The sequence below is a fragment of the Crassostrea angulata genome, chromosome 1, assembly GCF_025612915.1.
Source record: "Crassostrea angulata isolate pt1a10 chromosome 1, ASM2561291v2, whole genome shotgun sequence".
In the NCBI taxonomy this organism is placed as follows: Eukaryota; Metazoa; Mollusca; class Bivalvia; order Ostreida; family Ostreidae; genus Magallana; species Magallana angulata.
The window spans coordinates 48,576,901-48,596,050 of NC_069111.1; the positions used below are offsets into that span (position 1 = coordinate 48,576,901).

General features: G+C 33.6%; 2 protein-coding genes across 2 annotated transcripts; one reads left to right on the forward strand and one right to left on the reverse strand.

Moving 5' to 3' along the window:
• Positions 1-1,455: 1,455 nt before the first annotated feature.
• On the reverse strand, positions 1,456-19,133 carry LOC128175909 (uncharacterized). Its single transcript, XM_052841803.1, has 24 exons — positions 18,973-19,133; positions 18,617-18,735; positions 17,586-17,638; positions 16,649-16,712; positions 15,848-15,927; positions 15,460-15,516; positions 14,230-14,311; positions 13,699-13,823; positions 13,365-13,425; positions 12,877-12,996; positions 12,668-12,739; positions 11,808-11,815; positions 8,828-8,874; positions 6,912-7,005; positions 6,459-6,554; positions 5,611-5,709; positions 5,130-5,169; positions 4,982-5,010; positions 4,749-4,823; positions 3,918-3,989; positions 3,599-3,660; positions 2,598-2,700; positions 2,321-2,506; positions 1,456-1,797 (listed from the first exon to the last, which is right to left on the reverse strand). Exons 1-24 carry the CDS (start codon positions 18,999-19,001, stop codon positions 1,726-1,728), a joined length of 1,845 nt encoding a protein of 614 aa, XP_052697763.1. The 5' UTR covers positions 19,002-19,133; the 3' UTR covers positions 1,456-1,725.
• On the forward strand, positions 7,368-10,111 carry LOC128175907 (nurim-like). The gene is made up of 4 exons (XM_052841788.1): positions 7,368-7,754; positions 7,832-7,986; positions 8,813-8,986; positions 9,543-10,111. The coding sequence occupies exons 1-4, from the start codon at positions 7,619-7,621 to the stop codon at positions 9,792-9,794; spliced, it is 717 nt and encodes a 238-aa protein (XP_052697748.1). The 5' UTR covers positions 7,368-7,618; the 3' UTR covers positions 9,795-10,111.
• Positions 19,134-19,150: the final 17 nt, after the last annotated feature.

The following is a 19,150-nucleotide window of genomic DNA, read 5'->3' on the forward strand; positions in this document are numbered from 1 at the left end:
GAAAGTTACCATATCATTTACTAACTTAGTTAAACAATAAAACGTTTCTTTGGTGATTCATGGATTCATGCGGGATATGAAGGTGGCGACAATGCAGAAACAAGTGAAAAACTGTCAATGTGACAGCAAACCGGTTTTTCATTTATGTGAACTGTATCCATAATCCAAGTCAACCCGTATCCAGTGAAATGGAGTACCCTATATGCAATATTTTGCCAAAAAATGACTAAGTTCAAAAGCTGGGTTTTTTTTCCATAAATTATCGGAAATCAAAATCCTAGCAATATGCACACCTCTAATATAAGTACAATTGATTTGCAAAAGAACAACTTCATATCCTGCAAACTGTAGGAGGAGTTATCCGTACAATGAAGGTACCCTATATGCAATATTTTGCCAAAAAATGAGTAAGTTTGTAAGCTGGTATTTTTTCATTAATTATCAAAAATCCTAGCAATATGCACACTTCTGATATATGTACAATCAGGCACGTAGCATCAGGCCCCCCCCCCCCCCCCCCACTTTTTCTCGCAGCAACAATTGTTTTAAAATTTACATATAAAAAAATGAATTATAATGGAGTTGGCCCCCCCCCCCCCATTTTTGGAAGTTAGTAAAAAATTGATATGAAAATAAGGAAATGAGTAGTCAAATTGAAGTTGCCCCCCCCCCCCTCCCACGGATTAGGAATTTCATGATTTGGAGGAAAAAACATTTTGGTAGGGAAGAATTTTTTTGGAAGCATAGTTGCCCCCCCCCCCCCCCCCACACTTTCAAAAACGATGCTACGTGCCTGACAATTGATCTGCAAAAGAACAACTTCCTATCTTGAGAACTGTAGGAGGAGTTATCCATACAATGAAGGTATCCTATATATGCAATTTTTTGCCAAAAAATGACTAGGTTCAAAAGCTGGTATTTTTTTCATGAATTATCGGAAATCAAAATCCTAGCAATATGCACAACTCTGATATATGTACAATTGATCTGCAAAAGAACAACTTCCTGTCTTGAAAACTGTAGGAGGAGTTATCCGTACAATGAGGGTACCCTTTTGGCAGCTGCCCGCCCGCCATTTTAATAACCGGATTTTTCCGTTGGAAAACCCGGTTAAAAATACATAACCCGCATTAGCGTGTTATGTAATTTTTTTCTGCAATGATCGCTATTTTTTAAATCAATTAGTCGTAAAAAGTAAGTAAAGTTAACTAAAATATTGCTAATGCACATCAGTGCATTGGATAAAAGAAGCAGTCAAATCGTCTTCTATGAGAATTTGAGTCTGATATCATCATGATTATTTCATGCAGTCCGTGATTTTTCTTAGGTTGCTGATTGTAAAGGTTTCGACCATGGATAAACGGGGCTTGTAGATTTCAGTCCTGTCAGTTTCGACAGAGCTATGAATTCCAATTAATTTTCGTAATAAATATATTTAAAAAAAAACAAATATCATTTTGCCTCCTCACTTAATCATTTTATTTCATGATCACACATTTCCTGAGTACATATATATAAATCAGTACACATATATATACATTCATTTATTCATTTGCATTGAATTCACTAAATCACTCCTTCATTTCTTCTTTTTAGATGATCTATCAGTTATACAAGCCTCTGTCTGACATTACGTGGATTGAGTCTATCACTAACAGAACAGGTGGACAGAACACCCGAGTGTTCAACAGGTGAGCAACATCACTGAGGGACGCACCTGTTTGATCACAACTTGCTGCTTTGACCTCCATCAATGTTCACCATAATCTTCCCGATGCTCTTCTTTGTGTACAGATACTGTGGCAAGTAAAGCAACACAAGACAATGAGACAGTCCACATTTATACTACATACATAGTTTCTATTAAATTTAATGACCATGCATACATCTTCATCTTTTCAAAGTTGTTTTTTTTTCTTCCCTGAAATGCTGCCTATGTATGGTGAAATTTTAAAGATCTAGGCTAAAGTTCTAGCCAGTAGAAGAGCTAGAATAAGACCAATAATTGATGACACTTTCATATATTAACTACAATATGTTTCATATTTTCAAATATTGTTGTTGATAACAAAACAATTACATGCATGAATGAGTTGACACCCTGTACATCAGCAGCAACATTCACTGATCAGAAAGGATTTGAAACGTTATTTTTAATTCCTTTTAACTGACATTCTTTATGATTTACAATAAAGTGTTATAGGTTTAAGACATATAATTTAAGGGGACAAACATGACTTCAGTATAACTAATAGTTTGTTATATACAGGTACCCTTTAAGCAAGTTTTACTGTATACAGGATGAGACATTAGGTCTTACCTCCACAGCATCGGCGATGCTCTCCAAGCCCCGGAATGGTCCCTTCTCATAGTTCTCTCCCATGTCTACGAAGGTTTTCAGCTTGCCTTCTTGTTGCAGCTGAATCATTTTAGTGACATAGCGAGGGATATCGGACATAAAGTGTTCCAAGAAGAATCCTCTTATACTTGAGGATTTGTTCAGCAGCTGAAAGTATTACATCAATTAATTACATATTAATTCTACTACATGTATACACTTTATTAGACAAAAAAGTACTATTGTTGAATGAACTTGCCCTGACAGGTATAGTAGCCATTGTTCTGGAAGGCTTAAAGCCGAGTTCTGTCTGGTAACCCTCTATAAACCCTATAACAATCAGTCGGCCCTTTACTGCAAGGCTAAAATTATAATCGTAAGAAGTTGTTGTTTCAGAAGGAAAGGTAATTCATATAATGGTTACAAACTCTATACACTTTTTTTGAAGAAAAAAATTAGAATATCTGTATATTTCATTTCTCATATGAATAAGGGGAAGTCACTCTGATTATAAACACCTACTCTGTATTGTCTTAAAGAGCAACAAACAGAACTTGTGTTTGTACCACCCACTGTACAGCTTTATTTGCCTTCTGTAAATTAGCTAGCTGTAGCTGTGGGAAAGACATCTACATCTACTGCATGTCAACCTTAATTTTCCCATAAAGTTACAGATCTGCAGCTACAAGTTAGTATTTGAATTAGTCAGACAAGACAGAATTAAACAAAATATTAACTTCCAGTGTGTATTTCCCCTTATCAGCTTATGTTTGCATTGGAAATCTGCAGTGTTCAATTTCCTGTAAACACACTTAGCTTTTCACGACGTATGAGTACAAATATAACGTCATAATGCATTTTGAATACCAGTATATTTATTGTTGTCATATTAAATGGAACGTTTAAACTGAAATTACCAATTTGGTATGTACAATACATGTACTTCTGAAAAATAACCGTTAAATCATATCTATTTGTTAATAAAAAAAAGATTTTTCTGGACAAAGTTTCTGGCACAATACATGTATTTTAAAATAACGTGTTAAAATGACTGTTCAATTTATGTTTCATTTCTCTATACAAAGGCTTTCAAGGCTCTAAAGCAATGATACACACATACTTCATACAAATAAACATCAATATGAATATAAATATTAGTAAAACATGGTATGATAATTTGTCTGCATAGCCTTGGTGTGTTATAAGACTGACAACAGCCAAAAATAAGCATTCAATGCTTAAATGCAAAGCAAGATTTACCTATTTACACAGATGTCGAACACTTCTCCACCAATGGTTTCATATACTACATCAACACCATCCTACAAAAAATCAAATATAGAATTTCATATTATAACATTGAAAGTGCATTCACAATGGTACAAAATTTCATACCGGTAAATCTAAGAAACAACAGTTACTGTTTATATTAAATTTTATGTAAATGGCATATTCTTATAGAATTATTATCACCATTGTATATTGCATACATGGTATGATATCTAGAGGAGTACAATAAATGTTCTGCTGGTCTTTCTAGTCAACTGTGTCATACAATATTCCTTATGATATAGATTACCTTGTATTCATTTTTAAGGACCTCCTTTAAGTTTTCTTTATTATAGTTGATGGGACGATCACAGCCAATTTTCTGTAAAAAGGAAATAACAACAAATAATATTTACATTCAGTGTATTGGTACATTTCCCCTAATGTTTGCATTTGAAATCAGTGACATTCAATTTTCTCTAACACCATTTCAAATCTGATCACGGTGTATGGGTAAAAGTAAACCTCATCACCCCTTTTGGATAGATTTATTATTGTAAGATTAAATGAAACGTTTAAACCTATACATGTATAACAAATTTAAAATGTACTTTTGAAAAATAATTGTTAAATCAATCTATTCGATCTCAAAAAAGAATTTCCTTGGCAAAGTTTCTGGCAATATATTTTAGCTACAGAAGCACACTAAGCAACATGATTTATGTCTGTTCATATACTATTCATATTCCTGACAAAGAGCTTAATTATTGTATATTATGCCTTTAAAGCGCTTATACAAAAATATTTCACATGTATTACTATAGTGAAGTAAATCCATTGCTTTTGAATTTGAGTACTTTATAAATGCATCTTAAAATTGCATGTATCTTCAATGAAGTTTGCTATGGATAATATTTGTTATATAAAGGATAAAATATGTTACAGTTTTGCCTGCAGTGGTCTGAAAATTATTTTGGCATAGCCGTTAATTCGTTATAGCTGTTTTTGTTATATACAGCAATTTTCCATTATAGGTTTCTTTGAGAACTTTAGCAGGACATGAATAAGAATTTGTTATTGCCATAAATTCGCTATATCTGTATATGTTATATTCAAGTCTTGATGTGTGTATAGTTTATACCTTCAGGAATTCTACTTTAGCATCTGTAGAACAAGTTCCTATAACATGGCAGCCGGCAAGTTTGGCCCACTGTACCTATTGAAACGTCAAAAATCAAATGAAATCAAATGGCCAGTCAGTGTATATAATTCAAAATCTTTAGATCAAAATAAAAATATATATGTATAATTTAATGATTGAGGATTTGAGGCTTAAACAAAACTTTGAAGATGTTATGAATAAGGAGAACTTACAGCAATAATTCCAGTGCCTCCTGCTGCAGCTAAAAGAAAACTATACACTGTGCATGCATGAACTTAAACATATTAAGATGATCTCTCATTGTTTTAATTTCATATTGTTGAAATAATTATGTAAATGCAGCTGATGAAATATCAATACCTGTGATAAGGACCGTTTCTCCTTTTTTGATTTCACCAACCTAATAAAACAGCAAAGATTATTTCTCTTGAAATACATGTAACATACTGGAACACTAACATGTAGATTTCTTCTAATATATGGCTGTACACAAAACAGTATAATTGGTGTCAAACTGAAAATAACCTGTTAACATGTTTTTGATCATTTGTTGCTCTTTATATTCTTAAGATTCAAAGACATAGAAAGCATAACTCTGAGACTGCGAGGTGAAATATAGCTATCAATTTCAATGTTTTATGGTAAGAATTACTATTTTCCCTATAAAGCCATATCTTTATTACAGTCTTATCACTCTGAAACCTTTTTCTTTGTAAAACATGCACAGATTTGCAAAATAACAGCTTAAACCCATTTTATACAACTATGTAATATTTTTCTTGTAAATTAAAAAATACAAAAGGGTTGATGGGGAATCTGAGTTGGTGGCGGTACTGCTTACCTTGTCCAGAGATACCGAGGCTGTTATTCCACTGACTAGGAAGGGCAAGAACTGGGGCGACGGGGAGGGGATAGGAAATACTCGGCTGGCTTTCAATACCTGCAATGAGACATTCTGATTAGAACCATTTTAACAAGAGCTTGGACTTTGGATAGTTTGTCAAACAGCAATGTGAAGTAGGCCTGTCTATTTCATTGTTGGCCACTCAGCCATGGCTCTTTGAAATGTACAAGACTTGTCTGGATTTTGCACTGAGACTATGCAATTTACACATATTTCACTAGAAACAAGTGTCATTTTTAACTTCTTTTGGTGCAAGAAATAGATAATGTATGCAGGGAAATATTTGCCCCCTTTTTGCCCCCTTTTGCCCTCGTTACCAGTCACTGTGCGTGAATTTAAGACTGGGCGAATTCCAATGACTCAAATTATATACAAATTCAAGATGGGGCAAAGCTTTTGCAAGTGTAGAAGGACGAAAATAACATGGGGCAAAAATAACCCTGTATACAGTAGTTACTTCCTACCAATAATCCAAGGTCTTGTAAACAAGGTTCTAAGCTCACACTATGAAAACTATCATCTTCAACAATATCACTACACATTCTTGTTTTCAAAATACATGTAATTAGATTAAAGCTGCTGAATAGCTAATTAAAAAATGGAATCTATTTAAAGTTGATGTGTAATATGTAGATCTGACAATGGTTGACGTGTGGTGGATTGACATATCATATACTGCTTGATCATATCCTGCTGGAAATATTGTACTAACAAGTATGTCCTCTAAATGTATATTTATTTACCTTAAAAGCAAAGGGATTAAAGTTAACAGGTAAAGATCAAACCTTGTATTCACTGAAGGCTCCGTGATTGAAATACATGACAGCCTGACCCACAGGGAGGGGGGAGTTTTTGCTGGCCTGTACAACTTCTCCAAGTCCCTACAATATCAAACAGAGTTTCAGCTGGCTGATGCTTTCATGAAAACTTTAAAAATTGTCTGTACATGTTTTTATTGTGATGGTCATGCTGTCTGGTTTGATTGCTGCCTGTCATCCGGCACCACATACTAGTACATGTAGCTCAGCTGGTAAAGCATCTTAATTACTACAGATTCAGGGGGCTGTATTTTAATCCCTGTCTGGTCCTTCATTATTTCAAAAAATATTAATTCTATTAATCTATAATAGCTGCATAATTATCTTTAAGGTAAGTTATTTTCTTTCTTTATTTATCGTTTAATGTGTAATTGATGATTACTTAACTATCACTCAAGTATAGACAATTTAATATCTTACCTCAAAACCAATATCAAATGGCGGCTTGATTTTAGACTGGTGGCCATATCTTCCTGCAGTTACATTGATGTCTGAGGCATTAATTCCTACATACCTGTAAAATCAGTCATTCTATGAAAATTTTAGGTCCTAATATTACAACACAGGGAAACATTTCTTTTGTTTATTAACTATTAAGAGGCATTCTAAATAAATCATCAATAAGAAAATCTACATACCCCTGACCTCATTCTGAAGGACCGGTATGTAGATCAATATACTAAGATTACTTTTTTACATTTTTTTTTTTTAACTTGCCTGTTCTTTATCAGAATTTCGCCATCACCAGGTTGCGGCATCGGATCTTCAGCAATAGCAACAACATCTCTAAACTTCGGGCTGAACTGTGTTGCGACTAGTTTACGAAGAGTCCGTGGTAGATTAGTTCCAGGCATTTTATGAACTTTGGACACGAGAAAGACAAAATGAAAATGAAAGTAGAAATGGGGACAGCTGGACGAATTTTTTGCCGAGTTGAGTTATATTTTGTCAATAAACTTTCTTTATATATGAAAGCACGTGCTCAGTACATTTTTTGAATTTTGTCTTTACATAATTGTTTCTCAAACCAAACAAGTATAACATAACTTAAACCGGAACGGTTGCATCGTCTTCTATTTGCATTTTATCGGGCAATCAAAGTGAAACTAAAAGTTAGTAAACAAACAATGGGCATTATCACTAAAGTTATTCAGTTTGTGTCAGTTTTGACACTTACTAAGTGTATCGTTGATCTGTTCAAGTTTTTAAGATGGGATGGAAGATATCAATTGAAGCTGCCATTCTTCGCGGGACAAAGTCGAGGTATGCTCTGTGAGATCTCTCTCTCTCTCTCTCTCTAACACTTTAATTAGGTTATAAAACTACGTTTCTTTTGGCAGAGTCAGTTTTGCAAGCTATTTTCTACGATCTTGGTTTGCTGTTACTATTTCTTTGTCAACACCGACTACTGGGCTACTTGAAGAACAAGAGCAAAGTGGACATCACACCAATATATGGACCAATACACACTATTACTTCATCACTGGCTCTTATGGTAAGTTCTTAACATTAAATTATGTGAGCGATTTTTTCTTTCAAAAGGGATTTGACACAAAGAAATTTTGGTCATTCAAAGTTAATATTCTAATGTTTTGCAAATGCATGAATGTTCATGAATTGTAAGGATGTCAAATCCTTACCATGTTCATAGTAGACGATCTATTGACTAATTTGAAAGAGCAAGATGTATATTGTGCAAACACTTTCGAATTTGAACATCCATTTGGTAACAAACCCAGAAAGAGAAGACCCCCCCCCCCCAATCAAATTGTGGAGGGAATTTGCATATAGGTCATTTCAAATGCTGTCAGTTCAGATGTTATTTAAACATTAACAATAATATTACAACAACTAAAAAATCAAAACTTTAGGAATAAACTCATGTACTAGAATAGGAGGAATGATTATGAGTACTAGGCTTAAACCCATCTTCCCAAATCAAGGTCTTTTGATCTGCTCAGCAGCTTCTTACAAATGTAGAGCAGATCGGATCAGAAACTCTTGACTTGGGAAGATGGCTCGAACCCAAGACCCTTCAGTTTAAGAACCAACGCTCTACTGACTAAACTAGAAGGATAATCCACAATCTAGGGCTAACAGATGAAGTAAATAATTTTTGACTCCCCCCATGCAGCAAATGAAAAGTTTTTTTTAGACAACTTTATAATTTGTCTTTTCCAGAGGTGAAAACTTTCCATTTAATTTTTCCAGCCAATGATATTCTCATGTTTGACTTTTCCAGCTCTTAACTTTTACAAAGATTAATGACTTTTCCGTTTGACTTTTCCAAGTAGTAATGAAGTTTCAATTCAACTTCACAGCTGATGATGACTCACTGGACCCCGATTCCTACAGTGACGGTCTGGTTCTGGGATGTGTCCGCCTACCCTTTACTGGTTCTCTTTCTTCAACTTGTCTACATGTTTGCTTGGGCCATGGTCATCCTAGAAAATATGGTTTACATATTACAGACACATGGATTTCAAATCAGTCAGGTATCTTTATTGTTTCAACTCCACTTACTCAAATACCAGTGCTAAAGCTAATTATTATACAAGAAAACTTATTATTTAAGGTCCAACAGCTGCATGTAAAGTGTATATACAAAGTACAGAGGGTTCCACTTAATCTGATTGCGGTTAATCTGATAATTCGGTTATTAAATCTGATATAAAATCAGAACACCGATCCATTTACTATATAAGCCTTTGTAATTTCTACGGATGATCTGATTGGAAAAAATGTCATTTTCGGTTAATCTGATACGATTACTGTCGGCTGAACAAATATCAGTTAACGTTTTCACACCTCTTCCACCATGTCCACACCTCGTGTATACCAATATTGACTCTAGTAAGACCTTTTTTTATATCACAATATCATTTCTAAATTAAACCACATTTGAACCAACTTAGCTGCAGGTCTCTTCCTCTAATTAAAAGATCAGCTTGTCAATCCAAATTTCCCTGTAGAGCTACAGCTCTGCAGCTAAATCTTACTATTCATTAGATACCAATAAATATGAAATATATCTTACTTCTCCACTGACAGTTGTGTACCCTGAGGAGGAATGTCCAACCACCAGCGTCATCTGACCTGTGGAACTTGTTCCCCCACCCTGGCCTCATCTTTTTCACGATCATCCTGTGGGTGACCCCGACCTTGACCTTAGACAGATGGCTCCTGGCCACGGTGCTGTCTTGGTACATTTACGTCCCACGGCGAGTAACTCGGGAAGACTACAAGTACTTCTGTAAATGTTACAGTTATGTGGAGTATGAGGAGCAGCAGGTGTCATACTGATGAGACATGCACAATGTCACGGGATTAACATACACTTCTAAACACTCGTGATATTCCAAAGGACCTGTATGGGGATTGTTTTGATATTTTTTCTTGATCGCTACTGCAGCTTAACTGATGTGTTCTGCTATTTATGTATTATCGCAATTATTTTGTGATGTCCATATATTAAGAGGTAAAATTGTTATCAGTTTGATATTATAAATGAATGTGTTCATATAATGATGTTTTTTATTTTCTTCAACAAATATTCACTTTTATGCATTGGTATTTTTGATCATGTTGGTGTTGTCAGAATATATATTAACTTTGTTTTATATGGTATATAAAAATAAAGATACATAAATATTAACTATGTTTTATATGGTATATGTAAATTCATTAAAATGCATCAAAAACAAGTCATTTTACATAATGCAAATGAAATTTATTGATGTCTGTTTGATTGTTAAAAAATGAAAAACAGTTTCTTCAAATATCTCAACATAAAAACAGGTTTTCTGGTGCTGAACCATTGAAAACTCAAACAAAGATAAAAGAGAGGTGATGTATGTGTAGAATCGTAACACCAGCTAAAATATTTCAAGAAACCTGATGAAAAATACATTTTATAGTTTTGACATTAAATTCATTGCATGAAAAAATTTCAGATATAATACATGTATCTTTTTGAACAAAGGGTTATGACAATATAAATGGTAAAACACAGTATGGGAATTGCATTTCCTCAGTCAAATGTTTACAAGTGTTGGATAATTAATGTGCTGATGTTATTTCCAAAATTAATATACCAGTAGGCCTATAAGATGAAATGATAAATTTACCATTAAATACAATGAGTTAAAATAATGATTAAAGATAAATTTAGTTTTTAAATATACCAGGTGTTTTTTTTTTTTTTTTTTTTTTTTTTACATTAAACACAATGAGTGATAAAAGACTCGGATGTTAAAATACATTACAATTAACAAATACATGTATTAAAAATCTGAATTCTTTCATCTATAATGTTTGAATCATAATGATTAACAAATATACATGTTTTTGACAGAAAGCGGAAAAAAATAAAAGTTATATGCAACCATATCTTTAATCATTTTTAAAAGTAAAATTGATACAAATGCATGAAACTAATTAAATCAAGCACAAAAAATAGCACCAAAAACACAGCAATTGATCTCCATAAATGTTTTTCAGCTAAATGCAGCTCTATAAAAACCCAATAGAAACATTACACAGGCTTTAAACACAAGTGTACGCCAGGTACTGAGTAATAAATTAAAGTCAACATGTACAAAGTATATATAGTACATAAAATTACACATATACCACACACCGGTTGGTGAAGTTTACTTACAAGTACATAAAATAGCCCCCTGAAGTCCAACTAGTGCTACCTGGGAAAAACTAATATCCCTGGGAGTGGGGTCTCTTTTGGATAGGTGCCACTTGGTCAATGACCTCAGACCAGCCCCCCCCCCCCACCCCTGAACTTCCTTTGTCCTTTGTGGGATTAACAATGATGTTTATGTCAAATCAAATCAAACAACATCTACAGGTACACTGGTCAAACATAATTCTATGAACTGTCAAAAGTTATGGAAACCACTTAACTTAAATCTGGTACATATATCAAAAAAAAAAATTGATGTGAGTATATCTAACCTACTATCTAAAAAATACATGTAAATTGTCTCTCCACAGGTAAGTCATCAAAGAAATAGGTTAAAGTATGCATTGTCATGTTGGCTCATGCATGCAACAAAAGAAATTCAAAAAGGGCATAAAAAGGTGATAAAAAATAAACTTAATCATTGCCAATGATTGGGTCCTGGTCCACGGATTTCAAAATGAACACTATGATACAATGGGAAAGTGGGAATATTGTAAGACTAGGATACTCTTGAGTGAAAAATCACAAATCTGATCCCATTCATACTGTAATATATCTCAAATAACTAAACAAAGTCCAAAAGTACATGTAATGGGAAAGTCAACATTGCTTGTACATACCATACCAGCTAAACACATGAAGAAAAAAAGTTAGCTAGTGTTTATTTCTCTATGTTGTCTGAAATTCTGGTGAAAATTTCCTTATAAATCCATATGATTGTTAATCAAAATAGTTCAATCTAGTAAGTTTAATTTTCTGTTACTGTATATATGTCAAATTGACACATCTAAAAGGTGACATTTAGTAAAATATCAAAAAAGAAATAGCATTACAAATTAACAAAGCATTTGTTCAACCTTAAGTATAAAAAAATCATTTGTAAATGACCTCAAAAGAGATGTAAGAAAGTTCTATAAGGTACAATAGTAATATCAAACTTATCAAAATAGGTATTGCATATGCAACTACAAAAGACAGAATGATTATAAAAGACAAGAAAAACAGCACAATAATTCATAGAAATAAATAGTTACAAGAAAGACTACTCAAAAGATCAACGATCACAGCCAGGTATCTACCCAGAACAAGCAAAGATCAACAGAAAAGTCTGCCTGCATCAAAGGGATAAAAAACAAAGTTTCCACATGGTTTCACAAAAATAAATTACAAGTACCCCATCTATCCCTTACCACTTTGTAGATTTTTGTCAATTTAATTGGAAAGTACATGAGAAAAATTCCATATTCTAGATTGCTTCAAAGTTAGTTTTTGTCAATGTAAAAGGGCAAGTCCGTAAAAAGTATACCGGTAATTCCATATTCTGGATTGCTTCAGTAAAACTTCACGGCACTGAGGGCGTGGTCAAGGCTTTCCTTGCTGGGTAGTGCTGGATACAGGGCGGTGGGGCAGGGAGGGGTCGGACTGACCTGTGGGACAGACTCTACACTCGGACTGACCTGTGGGACAGACTCTACATGACTTAATTTATCCTGCCACTGTGGGTGCGGTTCTTTTATCGGGGAGTATGGGGGTGGATCATCAGTTTCCTCATCTGTCATAATGTAAACATGCAGATGTACAACGAGAAGTATTATCAGATGTCGTTTGAAATGTTTATTACAAGAGCAAACTCAAACCAATGAAACAGAGCTGTTACACCTGAAGATAAATACATGCATTTCCTCTCACCTTTGTCCTGGCAGTGATAGGAGGGGAACGGTAGAGGGGGGTTGAGTCGGAAGGACTCCCGCCGGTAGCTGTGGAGCTTCTCCTTGGCTTTGTACAAGTAGTTCTGGGTTTTACTGGATCCTGTGTATACATTTGTACATGAATGAACATGAATGAAAATACAACATACATCTAAAATATAAACATAACAAGTGCGGAGACCTCCTGAATTCCAAGACATCAGAATGAACTTTGATTCAACCAATCGGATGGCAAGTTAAGCTTTTCTGCAAGTGATATTTTAAGAATGTTACCATCCATTAATAAATCTATCCTACATGCAAATAATTACCGTAAGTTCATTCTGATGTCACTAAACATGACTCTCAATGGGTTTTGTCAGATCTCTGTGCACTTTGCGCTGTTGTAGAGATCTGCATTTAAATCAGATGGATATCTTACATCACATGTAGATGTATGTATCATATTGAAACTTGCAATCCAGTTACCTGTATATTTGACTTCCTCCAACTCTTTTCCATGGACATCTGGAATCTCCATGGCAACATCCTGTCATAAAATAGGAAATTTTCCAGTTTTAATTGAGAAATGTATTAAACCAACTGTTCATTTTGTATCTATTAAATGGTCCATATATAAATGTGCTTGGAACAAAAACCATATCCTCTTAAAATTAAACATTTATCCTTTCTATTACAAATTCTCTTGAATATTTACCCTCACTCATAGGCATCTGACATGGAAATTATTAACTTTTTTAGCGATAAAATTATTCACTGTGCAATTCTTTAGGGTTAGGACGCAAATTGATTAAGAAATTACTTTTTGAGCCTGAAACACCGTGGAACACTTCTTGCCGAGTTCTACATAGGCCTCAGCAATTCGCACAAACCCTTCTTTTAGCCGTATCATCTTGACAGCTTCATTTTCCCGAATTCTCTCTGTGACTGCAATACAAGGCACACAAAAATTTAGAACTTCAAATGTACATTTATTCTCTTTTTTCCTTACAACTACTAGTAAATTTAGAATAAGTCTCAAAAACTAGATTTAGGATTTTTAAAAAAAAAAACAAGAGAATCTAACACACTTATCCGTTTTATCTCAAAGCAAGAGGAGGCATATGGTTGTACATGTAATAAAAAATTTGGTAATTGGGGAAAAATATATATTTTTCCTGTGTTTCTTTTGTTATATTTATTCTAGCTCTCCATTTCATGAATAACTGAAGTCTTATCAAATATAAATACATGTACCCTGGTAGCTGGACAGTGCTAGATTCTCATAAAGGTTTATGCTGTTGTTAAGTGCCCCTCTCTATTCCTCAGTGCCCATTCCCCTTACAAACCTCACCTTCAATTTCAGCTTTCTCTCTTTCCATCTGGGCTTCATGTAATTTGGATTCCAGATTTCTTATATCAGCTTCACTACTTCTCTGAAATTTGTTAGTAAAGTCAAAAATTTAAAACTGCAAAAAACAGAGTCATTGGTCTTTTAATTACATAATCAAGCACAAAAAGCAATCAATACATTCATCCACAGAACAATTACATACCTACAATGTTACTCAAAATACAATATTCTGTGATACATACATGGACTAGTACATTTATATACCGAAACATGTATAAGACAGAAGTTTAATATCACTGATTATCTATAGTTGTTGAATGAGCTTTGGTATGAAATTTGTTTCTACTAAGTTATAAGAACAGTATCTGCAAGTGGTAACCATGCGACATGGCTTAAAATATACAGCCTCCACACTATCACATCTTCACACAAAGAACAATGTGTCTACATTTGAGACAATAATAACTAAGTAATGCATGTCTATAAAAGAACATGCATTTTCATTCATGCAAAATTCAAGGATAAACTGTTTATTATCTGAACATGCTTGGTGTTAGTCCAGAAAAGAATTCAATGTCAATTTGAAATAAGAAAGAACTCGTAAATGCAGACATTATTTCAACAATAAATATCATTAATAAAAAAAAACTTGATAATTTAGCTCATAGCAACCAGCTTCAAATGGGCCATGAGATTCTGGTTTTTTTAACATGACATTCTGAGGAAAGAGTGAAATAACAGAAAAGAAACAATATTGAAGTGATGGTTTAAAGGGAAATAACTCTAAGAAAACACAACATCAGACATACTTTACCACTTCCACAAAACATAATGAATTTGGGTTTAAACACAGACTGTAATTACATGTAATCAATGTTAAACACAGACTGTAATTACATGTAATCAATGTCAAACACAGACTGTAATTACATGTAATCAATGTCAAACACAGACTGTAATTACATGTAATCAATGGTTATAGATAAGTTGATGGTTTTAATGCTACTGGGTATTATTTCTACTCCTTATCAAATTATGATCAAATAATGAAAAATACAGTGACACATGTTCTGTAGATAAAAGAATAAAATTTTATTCATGTGTTTTGATATGATTTATCTCATGCTTTATTTATCTTCAGAACTGATGACTGAAAATGCTCCCACTCACTTTTGAGATACTGAAATTTTAATATCACAGAATTTGCTGAATGTAATACAGTGTACCGACCTTTTCTGCCTTCCTGAGGTCCTTTCTCAGCTTGGTTTCTTTCTGCTCATAGTTATTCTGAAGAAGGAGATCCAGTTAATTTTTCTACCTCAATGATCATCTTATCTATCATAACCTGATACACTAACAATAAAATGTAGTCTTGACATTAGGTATTTACAGAACTATTTTCATTGACATTTTTTGTAATCACTTTGCTCTGTGTAGTGTATCTTGGTGTATTGCAAATAAATGTTATTTAGTGTACAGCTATAACCTAGATCCTTTAAAAACTTGTAGCCTGCACAACTGCAAACTACATATATATATTTCTAATAAATTCATTCATGACAACAAACTACAGACAATATTGATACCCCATGTTATTTATATGTACCAGTATACTTACTAGGTTATCTTTGGCCTGTAATACATGTTTTTCCCCCTCCAGCACCATCTCATACATTTGCTTATACTCCTTCAGATGACCTTAAAATAAAAAGAAAGAATGATCAAAAAACAGTTTTACACTAGTATTCATAAAACATTCTCACTTCTCCCTCTTATACTTTAATTAACTTGTAGAAGGAGAACACTGTCTTGAAGATCAAATGACGAAGTGTGTGTCAATTGACATGCTCAAATTTGTATAATAATAATGATAATAATAATAATAGTTTATTTCCAATTTTGGGCCCAGAGGGCATACAAGATTACAGATATTAGATAGAAATGCCTAAAAGATAGATTCTACATATAAAAACAGTCCATACACATACATGAACTTGTAACAGCCGGGAAAATGTACATCAGTATGTCAAAACATATGAACAGTGTGCATATAATATATAGTCATAAAGTAATTTATACAAATATAAAGATAGTATCATGATTTGTATAAGTAATTCACCGGTCATTTAGATCTCAAGGTATTTATATATATATATATATTTGTATATATGCTACTATGAATTTAAGGTCAGACACAAATAAATACTAGTAAATACTTTGTATTGCTAATTAAATGTGGAGGAATCAATTATTTTGCATAAAATTATGAGAAGCAAACCTTGTGAACTTTAAACATTACTTTGAAAAGCGCACTACCTGTGAATCTAGTTATATAATTTCATTCAATGATTAAAGTAGCATATGCCTGCCTATTCGGTAGTATATTACCATTTACATGTATTTCTTATTCAATACCAACCAATAAAATCTTTCTGTACATCTGTCCACAAAAGGTTTAACTCTGCAATGTGGTTGGCTACATCCTACAAAGTAATAATAAAATAACTGTTATTCTCTACAATAATCTTTCATAAAAATATTATTAAGTCAAACTCTTCTGAAGTGTAATAGTGCTTGCTCTTAGAAGCATGGCAGTACTGAGCCTATTAATTTATACACACTATCCCAGCTTAAATACCAGGGGTACTTACCGAATCATGATAAAAACTGAAATTAAACATGTGATACATCTACTCTGTTTGAAATGCATGCATATAAATGAATTTAATACGGTACCAATTAGAGCCAACCAAATACCAGAGCAGAACCAACTAAACCCTAGGTTTATACTTTTGGGGTTTACTCTGGATCTGCTTTTGGAAAATTTGCATTCACTCAACAGGTTTACTTTAGGTCCATCTTGGATTTACTTTGGGTTTACTCAGGGTTTGCTTTTGGGGTCAACTATATGCACTGAAGTGTGAAGCAGACCCATCTTGTATCTTACCATCTTACTGCCTGTAATTCTTGCCCATCGTATATTCCAAAAACATATGTAGTGTCTGCTTTCAGGGGAACACCTCTTATCGGGGTTTACTCTCAGAATCCACTCTGGATTTACTTTGGTTTTACTCTGGGTCCACTCTTGTAAAACCGAAGTAAACCCAGAGTAAACCATGAGAGTAAACCCAGGATTTAGTTGGAGTTACCTTTCTGCTAAGTAGGGTATGATCAGTACAGTAGTTTTAAAATTCATTACTCTAAAACATGTAAAACTGGAATAATTTTATTTAAAAGTTTTATTTTTCAAAAAGCTTTGAAGATCGAATAATCTGAATAAAAATCATTCTTCTTAAACGAATTTCTTTGTTGTTAAAACTGATCAACATAGTCTGTGGAATACTAGTATGTTAAACCTGAATGGCCCTGTTTTCTTCATTGGCCGCCCATCGCATCATATCCTGACATGCTACAAGGGAAAATTAAGATTTACACTTAATTGTGAAAGTCTTCAAAATCTATCCTATTTTGGTTTATCATGTTTATAAACTTACAACTTTGTACAACAGTAAAATCAGTGAGATTCGTCGAGACCAGAGACGTAATACTAACTATATATAGTCTGTCCCAAGATATTTTTGCTGCACATTTGGACGAATAAAGTATATACATACATGTGAAAGAAGTGCAATTGAAATCAATGAAAGGCAAAATTTCCAAGATATCTTCATTCACACATGAATAATGCAAAAACAAATCTTAAGTTGTTTAGTATCAGTAAAAAGAATGATGTAATAAGGTATGTATGCGGATAGTCCGATACGCCGTGCAAGGTTGCGACACAATATCTTGGTCCAGCTTGAGCCATGATTATCATTTTTCATTCGCAAAAATTCACAGGAAAGAAAACAGATTTATTACGGAGATTTATAATGGGGAATGTTTACATCTTTTCTCCATTCGGAAGTGCCTCGGAATACCTTGCGTAATTTTTCAACGTTATCATCCGGGGTTGCTGCAATACAAAATCCCCATAGACATCACCTTTTTTAGCTGTGTATTGAAGCCTGATAAGCTAGAGGGGGTGTTTTTAACTGAGAAATACTTTTGAATGAACATTGTTTGAACCCTGAGGTATTTATAAATATCGAGAAATTAGGCAAAATGTGAACTGAGGATATCTTAGGACAGAGCATATACTGTTATAATATATTTCTCTGTCGAGACTGAACAATTTTGACTCACGTCTCTTCAAAAGAGAAAAGTGACATCAGTCAAATTTTTCCAGTGTCAACGAATCTGTTTAGATTACTTTATGGGCAGCGTTTATCATTTACTGTATTATACACATGAATTAGTAGGCAAACATCTTTTTTTTCATAACTAGTACATGTTATAATGATTTTACAAAATCAAAAGCTGCTTTATGTAAAAAGCTCCTCATTACCTGAGTTTTGTGCATTCATGAAGCCCTTGGCACTCTCTCGCATATCTTTTAATTCTGACACCATGACATTTAAATCAGCACTTCCCCCTGATCCAAGCGACCTCAACTTGGCACCACTCCTTAAAAGGGAGAGATTAAAATATAAAATACGTTAGAGCCCGGAGTACCAGTCAAAACTCACAAAACAGATATGTTGATAAAAGTAAAAACATAACTGAGAAAATACTTGATATATAATATGTGATAAAAAAATGAATGTATGATTAACATGGCCTAGTCCTACATGTATGATATATTTGTCATACAAACATAATTGCATGCCTTTGTTCCTATCTTATAAAGCCTAATTTGCTTACCTTCTTATTGCCCGAGATGCTTTGTCCATCTTTGTTCAGTTTTCCCCTAGCTGATACACATTTGTTTTTCTGTACCGAATCACATTCCAGAAACTGTCAAGAAGCCAGTCGTGTGGACAATTTAAAAACGCGAATGTTTACAAATTCAATTTCCGCGGGGCAGTGACGTCATATTTCT